This window comes from Malus domestica, chromosome 04, assembly GCF_042453785.1.
Source record: "Malus domestica chromosome 04, GDT2T_hap1".
Taxonomy (NCBI): Eukaryota; Viridiplantae; Streptophyta; class Magnoliopsida; order Rosales; family Rosaceae; genus Malus; species Malus domestica.
In genome coordinates, this window is record NC_091664.1 from 4,770,842 (window position 1) to 4,785,906 (window position 15,065).

Genomic DNA, 15,065 nt, shown 5'->3' on the forward strand with positions numbered 1-15,065 from the left:
AATTAACAAACAGATAGAAACTCGTAAAAATTGGATAAAAAAAAAGCACATATCATTTTGAACTCATGAGCCTTCATTAATTTTAAACAACAAAAATCATTACTTCTGATTAAACTTCTTGATTATTTAACCAAATTTTATAAATTTGTAAAAATTGGAAAGTAAAAAATGCACATAGCGTTTTAAACCCGAGACCTCCTTGTTAATTTTAAATAGCATAAGCCATCAATTATGGTTAAAGTTCATGATCATTTAAACAAATTTCAAAAATTTATACTTTTATAGAAAGAAATTCATAAAAATTGAAAAGTAAATAAACACAAACACAAGTAGGGTTTTGAAGCCAGGATCTTCTTGTTAATTTTACACACAAAAACTACTAGTTATAGGTAAATTTCTTGAAATTTTAACTAAATTTATAAATTTATATTCTTATGAAAACATATATGAATATACCACCCTAATAATTTTGGTGCCCTAATTTTTTTGGGCCCCGAACGTTTGCCAGCCCGCACTAGGCATGGGCCAAGCCCTGCCCAATAACAACCTGACATGTTAACGGGTTGATCAAAAACTTGTTATTTTCGTTTCAGTTTGTGTCAAATTAACATATTGTATAAAAAATTGTCAGTACTAGTCACAGTCAACCCAGCTTGATAGTGACGGAAGGACCCAGGAGGAGCTGTGGTCTAATATTCAACTCCTTACCTAATCACCATCATGAAATTCTCCCCTTCACATTTGTAGGCCAAGTTTGCACGTAATCCTAAAAAGCCTTGAACCCTGCTTTTTCAAGCCCTGAACCCTGCTTTTTCATCTGCTCTGTATTTCTTCAAAGACAGCATGGAGCATTCCTGTAGTACTCATGGTAGGCTTATTTTGTTTACGTTCTTTCGCGGGCTTGTTCTTTTGTTATGCATGAGCACACATGTGGATGCCGCAATTCTGCCCGGAAATGAAACCGATCGTTTGGCACTGCTAGACTTCAAGGACAGGATAACTCAAGATCCTCTCAATGTCATGAGCTCGTGGAACGATTCCACTGATTTCTGCAGTTGGGTTGGAGTTACATGCAACCCTTCCACCAAAAGAGTTTCGATTTTGAAACTCAACTCCCGAGAACTGGCAGGCTCTATACCAGCTTCTATAGGAAACCTCACCTACCTGACAGGAATCAACCTAACAAACAACGGCTTCCATGGTGAAATTCCTCAAGAAATGGGTCGTCTACGAAGCCTGCAATATCTCAACCTATCTGGAAATTCATTCAGAGGGAAGCTTCCAGCTAATATATCTCACTGCACAGAGTTAAGCGGGCTCGATGTGCGCTCCAATGAGCTTATCGGGTCAATTCCGAACGAATTCAGTTCCTTGTTGAAATTGACTTACCTTTTGCTTGCTAGTAACAATCTCACAGGAAGCATCCCGAAATGGATAGGAAACTTTTCTGCTTTGTATAGTATTTACCTTCTCGGCAATAATTTTCACGGAAGCATACCAAATGAGCTTGGTCGTCTAAAAGGCTTGCAAGTGCTGACGCTTTCCGAGAATAATTTGTCTGGTATGGTCCCTCCTTCAATTTATAATATTTCTTCTTTAAGGAGGTATGCAGTCACTCTAAACCAACTGCAAGGCGAGCTACCTCCAAATATCGGTACTACTCTTCCAAATCTTGAAGTATTTTACGGTCATTCAAACAATTTCACTGGTAATTTTCCTATCTCCTTGTCAAATGCTTCTAGACTTTCGGGTATTGATTTTTCTACCAATGTCTTCACTGGGACAATCCCTGCAAGTTTTGGGAACTTGAAAAACTTAGTTAAACTAAACTTAGCCGGCAATTTACTAGGAAGTGGGAAAACTGGTGACCTGAATTTTCTTAGCTCCTTGGCCAATTGTACTATCTTGGAGATTTTGGGTATTTCCAATAATCAATTTGGAGGAGAATTGCCAAGATCCATAGCCAACCTTTCTACTAGTCTTCAAATTCTTGCTGTAGGTGGCACTTTGATACATGGAACCATCCCTATCGGTATTGGAAATCTTATAAACTTGACTGTTTTGGGAGCGGGTCATAGCTTTTTGAGTGGTAATCTACCCGATGAAATTGGAAAGCTTCAGAAGTTAGGGGAACTGTATTTGAGTGATAGCATGTTTTCGGGTCGAATCCCATCCTCCCTTGGAAACTTGACTTCATTGACAAGGCTCTACATGCACCAGAATAGTTTTGAAGGAAGCATTCCTCCAACTCTTGCAAACTGCCATACTCTATTAGTACTTAATCTTTCTGGTAACAACATAACAGGAGCCATACCTAGAGAGCTTATTGGGCTCTCGTCCCTTTCAATCTATTTCGGCCTGGCTAACAACCATTTAACTGGTGCACTGCCACAGGAAGTAGGTAAATTGGCCAATCTCGTGGAGCTAGATGTATCAGGAAATCAGTTATCAGGTGATATTCCAAGTGCCCTAGGCAATTGTATTATGTTGGAGCGCCTATGCTTGGCAGATAACAAATTTGATGGAACAATTCCTGAATCTCTTAATAGTTTAAGAAGCTTAGAAGAGATGGATATTTCGAGCAATAATTTTTCTGGGCAGATTCCTGAATTTATAGGCAAGTTAAAATTTCTCAAGAATCTCAATGTTTCTAATAATAATTTCGAGGGTGAACTGCCTAAAGAAGGGATTTTTCTAAATGCAAGTGGTCTCTCAATTCTCGGAAATGGTGGGCTTTGTGGTGGCATCCCACAACTAAGTCTACCTCCATGCTCCAACTCAAAGGCTCATTCATCTCGAGGACTGCTTGCCCCAAAAGTAGTCATCCCTGTAGCTTGTGCGCTTGCATTCATAATTGCTCTGTCATACTTCATTGTTGCTCGTTTAAGACGTAAACCTGTAACTTCACCTTCCCATAAGGATTGGAAAATGGGTGTCTCTTACTTGGAACTTGTTGAATCAACTAATGGGTTCTCCATGGACAATCTTATTGGTACGGGAAGTTTTGGTTCAGTTTACAAAGGCATAATCCCTAGTGATGGAACTGTAGTTGCAGTTAAGGTATTGAACCTTCAACAAGAAGGAGCTTCCAGGAGTTTCATCCGTGAATGTAATGCTTTAAGAAGTATTAGGCACCGTAATCTTCTCAAGATCATAACTGCCTGCTCAAGCATTGACAATCAGGGCAATGACTTCAAAAGTTTAGTTTTTGAGTACATGGTAAATGGAAGTCTTGATGCGTGGCTGCATCCAATAGATAAGCAATCTCAAAGTAAGAGATTGAGCCTTAGACAAAGACTCAATATTGCAATTGATATTGCTTCAGCATTGGATTACCTCCACCACCATTGCGATACATCGATTGTTCATTGTGATCTAAAGCCAAGTAATGTTCTACTTGATGAAGATATGGTGGCTCATGTTGCTGACTTTGGTTTAGCAAGGTTCCTCTTGGAAGCGGCGGATAACCCCTCTCAAAGTCAAACCATGTCAGCTGGGCTAAGGGGTTCCATTGGCTACATTCCTCCAGGTATGCGTTTTTGTGATTCTCAATATGTTTTTTATTCCTAAAAACTTATTAGTAGCCCACTTAAGTCTCTATTAATATGAATGAAAATGGAAAAATACCTCTTTTCTTTTGATAAGAAGCATCAGCGAACTCTTAAATAAGATTTGAATTATAAACATTTGACTTGACATCCTAATGTGAGTAATGGATGACAGAGTATGGCATGGGAGGCGAAGTAACCATACTAGGAGATGTTTATAGCTTTGGGATACTGTTGCTAGAAATGTTCACGGGAAAAAGACCTACCGATGGAATGCTTGGAGATGGTATAAGTATTCGCAATTTCACAGCCTTGGCAATGCCTGATCATGCCATGGACATAGTTGATCCTTCATTGCTCATTGAAGGAGAAGATGCAGATGCTAATGATGACAAATACAAAAATGAGATAGAAGAAAAACCTATTACAAATTGTCATGACCACGGCCGAGTCCAAGGAAGAAAATTGGAGGAATGTTTGGTTTCAATGATGCAGATAGGACTCGCATGCTCTGCAATATCCCCGGGAGAGCGGATGCATATGAATGTTGTTATCAACAAAATGAAGGCAATTAGAGACTCATTTATGAAATTATGAAGACGAAGCTAGCAGTATACGAGATTGGGCTAAGTTTCTTTTCTTAATCTCACTCTTTAGACTCTTATATATGCCAGAACATAATTTGCCAAAGATAGTATATGTACCAATGTGTGTTGTATGTAAAGTTGATTTAGTATTTTATAATTATATTGTAGAATAAGGGAATATTGTTTTGTTCTGTTTACGCTTTCTCTGTTTGTATCGTATTACTACTAGAGAAGAGCCAGGTCGAGTATAATTTTTGTGAAAGTCATGTGATCCCCCTTGTCTAGCCTTTTTTTAACTGTCATTTCTCTCTTCGTTCATCATACCTATCATTGTTACTTTTACTTTTTGAATTGAGATTAGTAGGCCTAGTAGTAGTAAAAGTATTCCGACTAAAGAGCTATCTTGCACTTTGAACAGTGAAATTCATCATTAACTTTTTTTTGCTGAAATTACTTTTGATGTTCTATGGTTGAAATAGTTACATTTTTGTATTAATTAGTTTCTGTTTAAATCCAACCAGTCTCGACGATATATGTGTTTGGGTTAATATTTGAACATTGAGCTGCAAATGTGTGGAAGCCCAGAGATACCAACTAAAGGAAGACTTGCCCGAAGCCCAGAGGCAAATTGGCGCATTCCCATTAATGCATAGGCCATGTGCCTATGATTTAAATGTCAAGTTATGAGGACTAACTCACAATCAGCCAAAAAGCACTTTTCAGTGGCAATACAAGTAAAAAGTTGATGACTCACTACCCTCAAAGTGCTTTCGGGCAAGTGCAAAGTCATAGCAGTCGGGCTAATTCGCCTATAAAAGGAGGAATAGGCCCCAGAGACAACAAGACTCAACCAATCAAACAAACAAACATACAAACTCTGCTATCAAGCCAGATTTGCATCTAAAAGCTGTAATCAGCCCAGATCTTAGTCTTTTTTAAGATATCTCCCTCACAAAAGCTATCTTTTGTCTTGCTTAGAAGCTCTGCTATCACCCCTAGTGGCGTAGTATCGATTCCCTTGTGTAGGATGGTTTACATTCATCCCTTTTTAGCATAAAACCTCTGTAAAGTAAAAAAGAAGTGATTGCAAGAGGTTCAACCTTGCCAGACAAGGTGAAATCTAGCCCGAATCTCTTTGTTTGATTTCTGAATTTGTAGATCTATTACTTAATGCATCTTCAGTATGTATTCAAGTCATATCCGCCTGTTTTCCTACTTTAAAAGTCTTATTTGTATTTGGATATGGTCAGTTTAATGGATATGCCTTCATTTAAAACTAATCAAGAACTAAACAAATGACTTAAGGGATCTGGACTCCCCTCATTCGAATATATAAGACTATGAACTGAAAGTCCTTGGTCATAAGGCAAGAAAAAGAACTTAATGTGGACTTAACCCATCCACGACAATCCTTTGATAACAAGAAGTCCGAGTAACTTGGGGCGCAAGTAATCGACTAAACACAATCTTGTTCTACATCTGCTATATTGAAATAGCAGTTGCACGCCTAGCACTTAGTTAGTTTTGATTGCGAGCCTCAAGGCCTACACCTAAGGCCCCACAAAGGTACATTTCAAAACTAACTTTGTCCTCTTCTTGCAGCACATCAGCAAGCAATAGCCCAACTACACATCCAAAGTGCCAATCCCTTGGGGAGATGTGCTGAGAGCTGAGGAGCCATCTCCAGAGAAATCTTTGCCCAAACAATATGACATTATCCTAATTGCAGCATAAAGGAGTCTTATAATCCTGCACTATTTCAGTCCATTTTGATTTGCTTGATCCATCCTAATTAATATTCCTTCATCTAAATTTCGATATAGTCTATCTGAACTCATCAGAGTTTATCATATGCTTATACAGTCAATTCCTTGTATGAAAAGTTAGTAAGTTTGCATGTAACCTAAAAAGTCTGAAACCTGGTTTTACATCTTCTTTGTATTTTAGAAAAAACAGCACAGAGCATTCTTATAGTACTGCATTAAGGAGTTGCAGATGAGCATTTTTTGCTACCGGCAACCAATCTCCACTGCATTGCTGGATTCCCTTCATATTTTATAAACGATAATTATTGATTAAAAGAAACAACATTGATTAATCGTGCAGCTTGTCTTGGTCATATGAATTATTATGCTTTAGAAATTTGATACCAACTCTGTGGATGCAAATTTCCACCGTCTTCTCCATTGACGAAAATGCACCTACAAAATAATAACACCTAAGATTAAGGCTAAAAGTATCACGCGCCCACGATGAATTGGGGGGGGCTTTGGCCAAAGAATCTCCGATGTTAAAGTTAAAATTCTGAAAAGAATATGTTTAGGAGTTTATGGGTAACAAATGGCTTAGCTTTTTAGTGGGAGAATAGGGCTATTATAGGGGAGTGGCCGGCTATATATGTTGAAATTGTGTGAATAATTGTAAGATATTATGTGAAATAATATCTTGCAATTAAGATGGCAATTAATCCTAAATTAAATAGGAAATTTGGGAGTTACCTTTTGAATAAGGATTTGATGAGGAGTGATGAGAGGGATTTGAATAAATACCATTTTGATCACCTTTGACTCTTCCTTGATTGAGCTGTTATTGTCCATTGCATGCACGTGGGAATCCCGGTGTGCCTCGAGAGTAATTTTTTCCTTTTTACCCAAAAGTCCACGTGTCACCTCCATAATTTTCTTGATTATTTTGGGCTCCACAAATGCCCCTACACCTATTGAGTTGCTCGCAGGAAAGGGCATCAGGTATAAAGATTTTCCCTTGCTTGAGGAAACATAAGATTGTTTCCTATTTTGATGTAGATTCCCACTTTAATTGAAAATTAGATCATTCTAGGAAAGGGAAATAAATCACTTCCAACGTCTATTTAAGTCTACCTTAAGTAGATGATTAAATCAACTTCAGAGAGCAATTTATTCTACCCTACAAGAGAGAGAAAGCTAGAGGATATTTGTTCCTCCTCCCTTAGCAATCTTCTTCACTTTCCCGTGAAAAGGGTTGTCCTTTGTTGTTTTCTTTGTCTTCTCCGCGCCATGCTGAGGTAAGAAAATTCTAATTTTCCTTATCTTTTTCTTGGATAGTGCTGTCGCAGGGCAGCCAATGAGGTGGTGTGGCATGTAGGCTAGTAGAGGTCAAGAGTCGGCTAGGCATAGGACCAGGAAGTGTTGTGGTAGAGACCACTGCTTGAGCTGCTTGGCTTGGCTAAAGCCAAGGGCAGCTGTGCAGCTGAGGCTGCGAATTGAGGCATTGGGGCGCAATGCTAGGCGAGCAGCACGACTCATGTCCTTTGGACTATTAGCCTTGACGTGGGCCATGCCAGCGATTGAGAGAAATGAAAAGGATGTGGGCCTCATGGGCTGTTAGAATGTTGGGCATGCAGGCCTCTTGCCTATTGGTTCGAGAGAAAAAATGAGGGAAAAGCCATCATGGGTTGAGCTTCCTTGCTGTTTGGTTAAGCTGAGAAAGATAGGTCGTGGCTCATAAGCAGTTGAGGTTTCGTCATAAATTGTTTGATCTTTAGGCTGCTCTCTGATTTTTTAATTGTCATCCTTTATCTATGTAGATTTGGAATTTGGCTCAACTTCAAGACTTCTCCAGATATGAAGAAAGTGCATGTTGCTTTAGGTATCCCTGCTGAGTACCGTGAAGGGCGTTGGCTGTTTAGTCTTTCTTTTTTGCCGAAAAAAATGTGGGCTGCTCTCGAGATGGGAGATAAAGAGGATCAAGGTGGATGCATTGGCTTATCCAATTGTTATCGTTGAGCCTATTGTGAATGAAGGTGGAAAGTAGAGATCTTCCCTACTTGCTCAAAAGATGCCGGTTGAGAAAAAATCAAAAACTTCCTCCGCTACTCGTGATGGTCTGCCTGTTGCTAAGAGGCATGTGATTGACTTGACTTCTTCCAATGGGAAGAAAAATGCTGAAAATGGCTAGTTTGATTACTGTTAGGATTCCTCAATGTAGAGGTTCTATCATGCCCCTAATGCTGAAGTCTATATCAAGATGTCTGTTGGGAGCTAAGTCTGGTTCACCTTTGGAGAGGCTTGTTACTATGAAGAGCGATAAGGTGGACTTTGCTACTAAAATGGCGCCAAAGCCCATTCCTCTTGTTGCTGGGACTGATTCACGTGCTGAGAAAAATTAGACTACTCGCATGGGCAGTTGTGATAAATCCATCAAGCCTGTTTCTAGAGAGTCTACTGAGATCTATGCACTTTTGAAGCCTAATCTGCTTGAAGAAACTTATTGATGGTGTCAAATGGGTTGTTTGCCCAAGTTCATTTCCGAATCATACGACCCAGTATTGGAAGATTGCTCTGCTTACCATGATGCAAAAAATGGAGATTCTGGCTGCCGAGTCTATGCTCCTTAACCAAGGGGATACCAAAGCTGCCAATGAGGTGGCAACGACTATGGCAGCTGAGGCTTATTCTTCCGCCGAGAAGATAAAAAAGTTTGAGTCTTAGCTCGTTGCTTTGAAGGGGTCAATATCTCTGCCCCCACTTCTCTGTAGCTTGAGACCGCTTGCCAGGAGATCATTGACTTGAAGACTAGGCTTGACGCGATCCAAGTTAAGTATGAAAGTGCAGAGAATGAGATTGATCGTTACATACCTCAAATTCAAGATCTTGGACGTGCCGCTTCTGAGCTTTGTTCTGCTCCTTACACAAAGGTTGCAGAGTTGATTACTACTTATAATGGAGTGATCCACTTCAAGAAGGTCGTCGAGTGGCTTGAACCCTAAGTGTTGGAACTCCAAGGTGCACTGAAAATCAACGAAAATATGATGAAGAAAGTGGATGAGCTGCAGCTCGTCCGTGTTGGTCTGCTCGAGAAGAACGAGCAGTTGAAGGGCTCGAGGCTTCACTTGTTCATAGTCAGGCTGATTTCTACAAGTTGGGTTATGTAGATCATCTTTTTGGTAGGTTGTCTAACTTTGAGTTTGCTATGAAAAACTTCGAGACCTTCTCTATTTCTCTGGAAGACTTACTTGCCTTTACTTTTGAGGCTTCCATTGGTGAAGTAGTCGAAGAAGTTAGTGCCTAGGCTAAGGCAGCCGAGGGTGAAGCACTAAATGATGCTGCTGCTGAGAGCGTCACAGTTGCTGAAGGTGTGGTGACTGAGTAGTCGTGGGATGTCCAAGCTATTGAAGACTAGTCTTCTAGGTAGCCTTTAGGATTTTCATTGTTTTTCCTTGTTGCTTTTTTCTTTGCTTTAACTCCTTCGACCTTTGTTATTTGTTTATCAATTTTACTAGAAAATTTAATAAACTTGCTTTCTTTCTTTTTCTTCATCTTTGATTCTATAAGCAAACAGGCCCACGTAGCCTATGTAGCCGTATGTGTTGGTGTAGAACTTTTTCAAAGTTGTTAGCCAAAGGGTCGACAGCCGGACGCCTTACTTACAAAAGCAGACGAGTCCGTGTGACTACTTGGCTGTAAACCTTGGCTTTCTTCAATCATTTAAGCTGTGTGGCTTGCATCACAAAATACTAAAGATTTTTGGGTCATGAAATTCGCTAACCATTCGTATCAAAAATACGCGGTTGTATGGAATTTTGTAAGCAATGGTTCGAGAGAACTCATTGCTCTTCAAGTAACCAATTTCATGGGCTGCATAGCAAGTATCACAACACTTTAGGAATTAATGTAGATCTAAACGATCATTCCACGCTTAGCAGAGGTGAAGCTTATCAACTGCGTAGCATGTCAGCAGTGGATAGAGTTTCATATATGCACGCTAACTATTTAACCTTTCACAAAAATGTGCGGTTGTATAAGTTTAGCGCGTCTTATTGCTTGAAGAGTAAGCCGTAAACAGTCTTCTAAAACTGTAGACTATCTTAGTGCACTCGGTAGTAGCTTTAAGGTTCTAGGGCAGCCTTCCATAGGGCATACTGTGTAATGTGTCTTCTTTGTCTCTGAGGTTCAGTTCCCCACGGATTAGGCCATGAGACAAAAAATCCTTCAGTTAGCTAAGCCTTGAAAAATACCATTGTGGCTACTTCTAGGAATCCCGGGGCAAGCCATCGTGCTCCTAGTTACACCAGGGTAGCCCGACTCATCCACGTCTAGATATTCGAAGTGTATAGTTTATCCTCTCGCATAGGAGAGCAGACCCATATGAGTGTCGGGGAATTAGTTTACCCTCTTCCACTAGAGAGCATGGTTGGTCCCCAGAGGGTGCAATTCCTACTATAAGTTCTTAAGAAGGGTGCGATCTTCTTTCGATACACATAATCAGGATGGTTTAGATCGACAAACCCCTTCGGTTGCTTCACGTATACTTCTTCTTGAAGTACTCTATTTAAAAAAGCACTTTTCACATCCATTTGATATAATTTAAAACATATATGACATGCAAAAGCTAATAACAAACAAACTAACTCTAATCTTGCGATAGGAGCAAATGTCTCATCAAAATCCAATCATTTTACCTGAGTATACCCTTGAGCAACGAGGCGAGCTTTGTTCCTCGTGATAATACCATGTTCATCAGTTTTATTCCTAAAAACCCACTTTGTTCCAATAACATTTATTTCTTTAGGTCTGAGAACAAGATACTATGCATCATTTCAAACAAATTGGTTGAGTTCCTCTTTCATGGTTATTATCCAATCATCATCCAAAAGAGCTTCCTTGGCATTTTTTGGCTCAATCCTAGATAGGTAGCATGTGAAGTATATTATAGCAGTAGTTGTACTTCTTGTAATATTTGATCTTCTACATTGCCAATGATATCTAACTTGGAGTGGTCTTTTTGCACTTGCTTGTGTCCTGTTTTCAAAGCTTTTGATGAGTTAACATTTTGGTCCACTTCAATCTCAGTAGATGATGAATCATCAATTGATTTAATTTGAAAGAAGTCCTCATCTGAAACAAGTTGTTCAATACTTAAGGATGAGTCATTCACAACGACATTAATTGACTCCATGACATTTTTGGTTCTTTTGTTGAACACCCTGTACGCTCTACTTGTGAGAGAGTAACCTAGAAAAAATCCAATATCACTACGTGAATCGAATTTTGCTAGCATTTCTCTATCTCTGTAAATGTAGCATATATTATTGAACATTCTCAAATGCTTGACGTTTGGTTTCTTTACTTTCCAAATCTCATACAGTGTGCACTTTGTAACGGGTCGAAGATAAACTCTATTTGCAGTATAGCAAGCAGTGCTGTCTACTTCAACCCAAAAATGCTTAGCCAAACAAGCACTTGTTAGTATGACACGGCTCATGTCAAGCAAAACACGATTCTTTCGCTCAACAACTCTTTTTTGTTGAGGAGTTATTGGAGCAGAAAAATTGTGATCAATTCATTTTTCATCACAAAACTCAGAAAATGATGTGTTTTTAAATTTAGTTTCATGATCAGTTTTGAGTCTTATCACATGATCATTTGAAATAACTCTATCCTTTTGAATTTTATTCAGCAAACCGCACAATACTTTGAGCGCATCAAATTTCTCTCACAAGAAAGCAACCCAAGTAAATCGTGAGAAGTCATCAACCAAGACAAGTATGTATTTTTCCCCCCAATGCTTTCGATCTGTACTGGTCCAATCAAGTCCATGTGCATCAGCTCCAAAGGTTGCGAAGTTGAGATGTAGTTTGTTAACTTGTGTGAACTCTTTGTTTGCTTTCCCACTTGACCTCCTCCACCAATTCCAAGTTCTCCAGTCAACATTGGTATACATCTCACATGTTCTTTCTTGGAAAACTTGATCATATCCCTACGATTCATATGGCCTTATCTTTTATGCAACATATCCAAAACATCGCCAGTCGCTTTATTGCACATGTTTGGCACATGTAGCTCATTTGCATTCACACAATAGCAATTGTCTTTTTACCTTTTTCCTCAAAAAAATGCATGCTCCACTAGCAACTTTTACACTACATTTCAACTTATTGAATAATACTTCAACATCATCATTGTTGATGCACAAAATCAGCGAGGACTTTGGTACAACATAAATTGTTAAGTTTGTGACCTTCGCTAGATTGCTCCGGTCATTAGTGTGGATAAATATGTAAATGAATAGAGATAGGGAAGCAAACACAAGATGTACGTGGTTCACCCAAATTGGCTACGTCCACGGAGTAGAGGAGTTCTCATTAATTGTGAAGGGTTTACACAAGTACATAGGTTCAAGCTCTCCTTTAGTGAGTACTAGTAAATGCTTTAGTACAAATGATATTAGAAAATATTGTGAGAGAATGATCTCTATTTATAGAAGAGAGTTTCTATTTTTATTCTGACATTGACACATGTCGTGTTGTGATTGGCTTCTGATGTTGACACGTGTTGCACTATGATTGGCTTGATGTCAACACGTGTCGTGCTGTGATTGGCCTCTTGGTTGGAAGGAAACTCTTCTGGGTCCTTGACGGTATAACGTTGACCGGTGCTTAGTAGTTTTGGGATTGGTCAAGTATGGTACAAACAGTGCTCTCCTAAGTTCCCAAGGGAAGGAAGCTCTTCGGTTGGGGACTTGCAAGATTCAAGCCATTGAGTAATCACGAAACTTCTAAGTACCGAAGTGTGGTATCATTTTCACTTGCCTTATTTGTCTCATACGTAGATGTGGTATCTTATCTAGAAGTACTTTTCCTCCATCCAGGGATGGTATCTTTAACCGATGAAGATGTTAAGGTAATGTATCAATTTCACTTGAAGCTTACTTGTAGTTTCGGGCTTGGTCAAGTGCGATACAAAACCCTATAATAGGAGTCCCCCAAGTCGCCGAGCTAGGAGATTTGCCGAAAGAGGTAACAGACAAGGTAAACAATCAGACTTCCAAGCAAGCAACCTGGATCGGAGGTTCGACTTCGGCTTCCGGTTGATTGTTCTCCTTCTCCTTGTGTCGTAAACAACAACAAGGATAAGGCGAAGCAAATGGAGAAGAGATGATATGAGATACTTTTTCTTTTGAAGAAGTAACTTTCCACATGCTTATTCTTGAACTGGGCTGGAGGGTTTTCTGGTTTCCTCCAGAGTATAAGGCTAACTTAAGAATTTGAGGGTCACATCAAGAGTGCGTTCGACCTTGATGATATGGGATACTTTTGTTGTTGATGAAGTAATAGATAAATCGGTACGTGTTCTGTTGAGCTTGTCTCCACATGCTTCCTTGTATCCTTCTCACTTACCCTATCTGTTCTTCAAGCAGATGTGGTATCTTTTCTAGAAGCATAAGATGTTGAGGATGAGTACTCGAGAGCAATGCCAGGTAAGTAATCAGGCAAGGGTTCCAGGCAGTCAATTCCTGACTAGAAGCTTGATTCCAAATGCTGACTGATTGCTCTCTTTCTCCTTGTCTTGCAGGTAAGAACAAGGGCAAAGGAAAAGATAAGGAAAAAGCATGATATGGGATACTCTTGCTTTTAACCCTGATGGTATGAGATACTCTTGCTCTGGTGTGGCTGGTTTGCATAGGTATTATTGGAGGGGAAGAAAGCTGAGTATTTCGAGAGGCTTTATTGGGAGTGCCCTCTCAGATATGAGGAAGGGTTGAGCATTTTTGCAGGTATGCTTGTCCGTGGAGGATGGAGGTCGACATATATAGGAGTCTCCCTAACAACAAGTAGTAATGTTATTCCTTTGCCCTTCTTGGTCATAGCAATGTAGTGGGAGCTGCAAGCTTCACGTGTTTTAACTTTGTCATATCACTTTGAAAAAGTGGTATGTGGTATCTAGAAAGCTGATGTTGCATGTGAAGATTGCAGACAAGCTTTATCCAAGGAATTCTGGCTCTCGAAGTTCGGAGAGCGATGCCTCTTCGATTTTCGAACAAGCAATCCTGTCAGGGATCTGGCTTTCAAGATTTGGAGAACGGTGCCTCTTCGATTTTTGAGAAACCAATCATGTTATGAGTCTGGCTCTTGAGATTCGGAGAGCGATGCCTCTTCGATTTTTGAGAAAGTAATGCACAAAATCAGAGAGGACTTTGGTACAACATAAATTGTTAAGTTTGTGACCTTCGCTAAATTGCTCCGATCATTAGTGTGGATAAATATGTAAATGAATAGAGATAGGGAAGCAAACACAAGATGTACGTGGTTCACCCAGATTGGCTACGTCCATAGAGAAAAGGAGTTCTCATTAATTGTGAAGGGTTTACACAAGTACATAGGTTCTAGCTCTCCTTTAGTTAGTACTAGTAAATGATTTAGTGCAAATGACATTAGGAAATATTGTGAGAGAATGATCTCTATTTATAGAATAGAGTTTCTAGTTTCATTCTGACATTGACACGTGTCGTGTTGTGATTGGCTTCTGATGTTGACACATGTCGCACTATGATAGGGTTCTGATGTCAACACGTGTCGCGCTGTGATTGGCCTCCTGGTTAAAGGGAAACTCTTCTGGGTTCTTGACGGTATAACGTTGACCAGTGTTCAGTAGTTTCGGGATTGGTCAAGTATGGTACAAACAATCATCATCACAAATTTGACTAATGCTAATTAGTTAGCTTTAAGTCCATCAACCAGCATGACTTTTTTAAGCATGGAATTCCTAGAGTTTTGATATCTCATTTTCCAACAATCCTTACTCATTTTCCATCTCCGAAAGTGACTGCTCCATTTTTACAATCCTTAGTGAAAGTTGTGAACTATCTTTTGTCTCCAGTCATATGTCTCGAGCAATCGCTATCAAGATACCAAGTATCTGACTGACAAGTTAAGAGAGTAGTGAACGCCACCAAACACGTAAGATTGTCTTCCTCAGATGATGGTGACATCTTATCTAATAAGCAAATTTGAGTCTCCTTTCTTCTCCATACTTGCTTTGAGTTTGGAGTGATAAAATTTCTAATAGGCATAATTTTTGAAATTGTATTCATTCCTTTGGGGTGAGCAACAAATCTTACTTTAAGATTTCATTTTTCAGAAATCTAATGAGTGATGTGGTCAGTTCGATTT

The 15,065-nt window shown here is 39.4% G+C and overlaps 2 protein-coding genes across 2 annotated transcripts in view; both read left to right on the forward strand.

Annotated features, from left to right (window-relative positions):
* LOC108170249 (uncharacterized) overlaps window positions 1-15,065 on the forward strand; it is a 42,907-nt gene that overhangs the window by 10,732 nt on the left and 17,110 nt on the right. The gene's annotated exons all lie outside the window — the stretch shown is intronic.
* Window positions 732-4,397, forward strand: LOC103432791 (putative receptor-like protein kinase At3g47110). Its single transcript, XM_008370998.4, has 2 exons — window positions 732-3,529; window positions 3,724-4,397. Exons 1-2 carry the CDS (start codon window positions 844-846, stop codon window positions 4,143-4,145), a joined length of 3,108 nt encoding a protein of 1,035 aa, XP_008369220.1. The 5' UTR covers window positions 732-843; the 3' UTR covers window positions 4,146-4,397.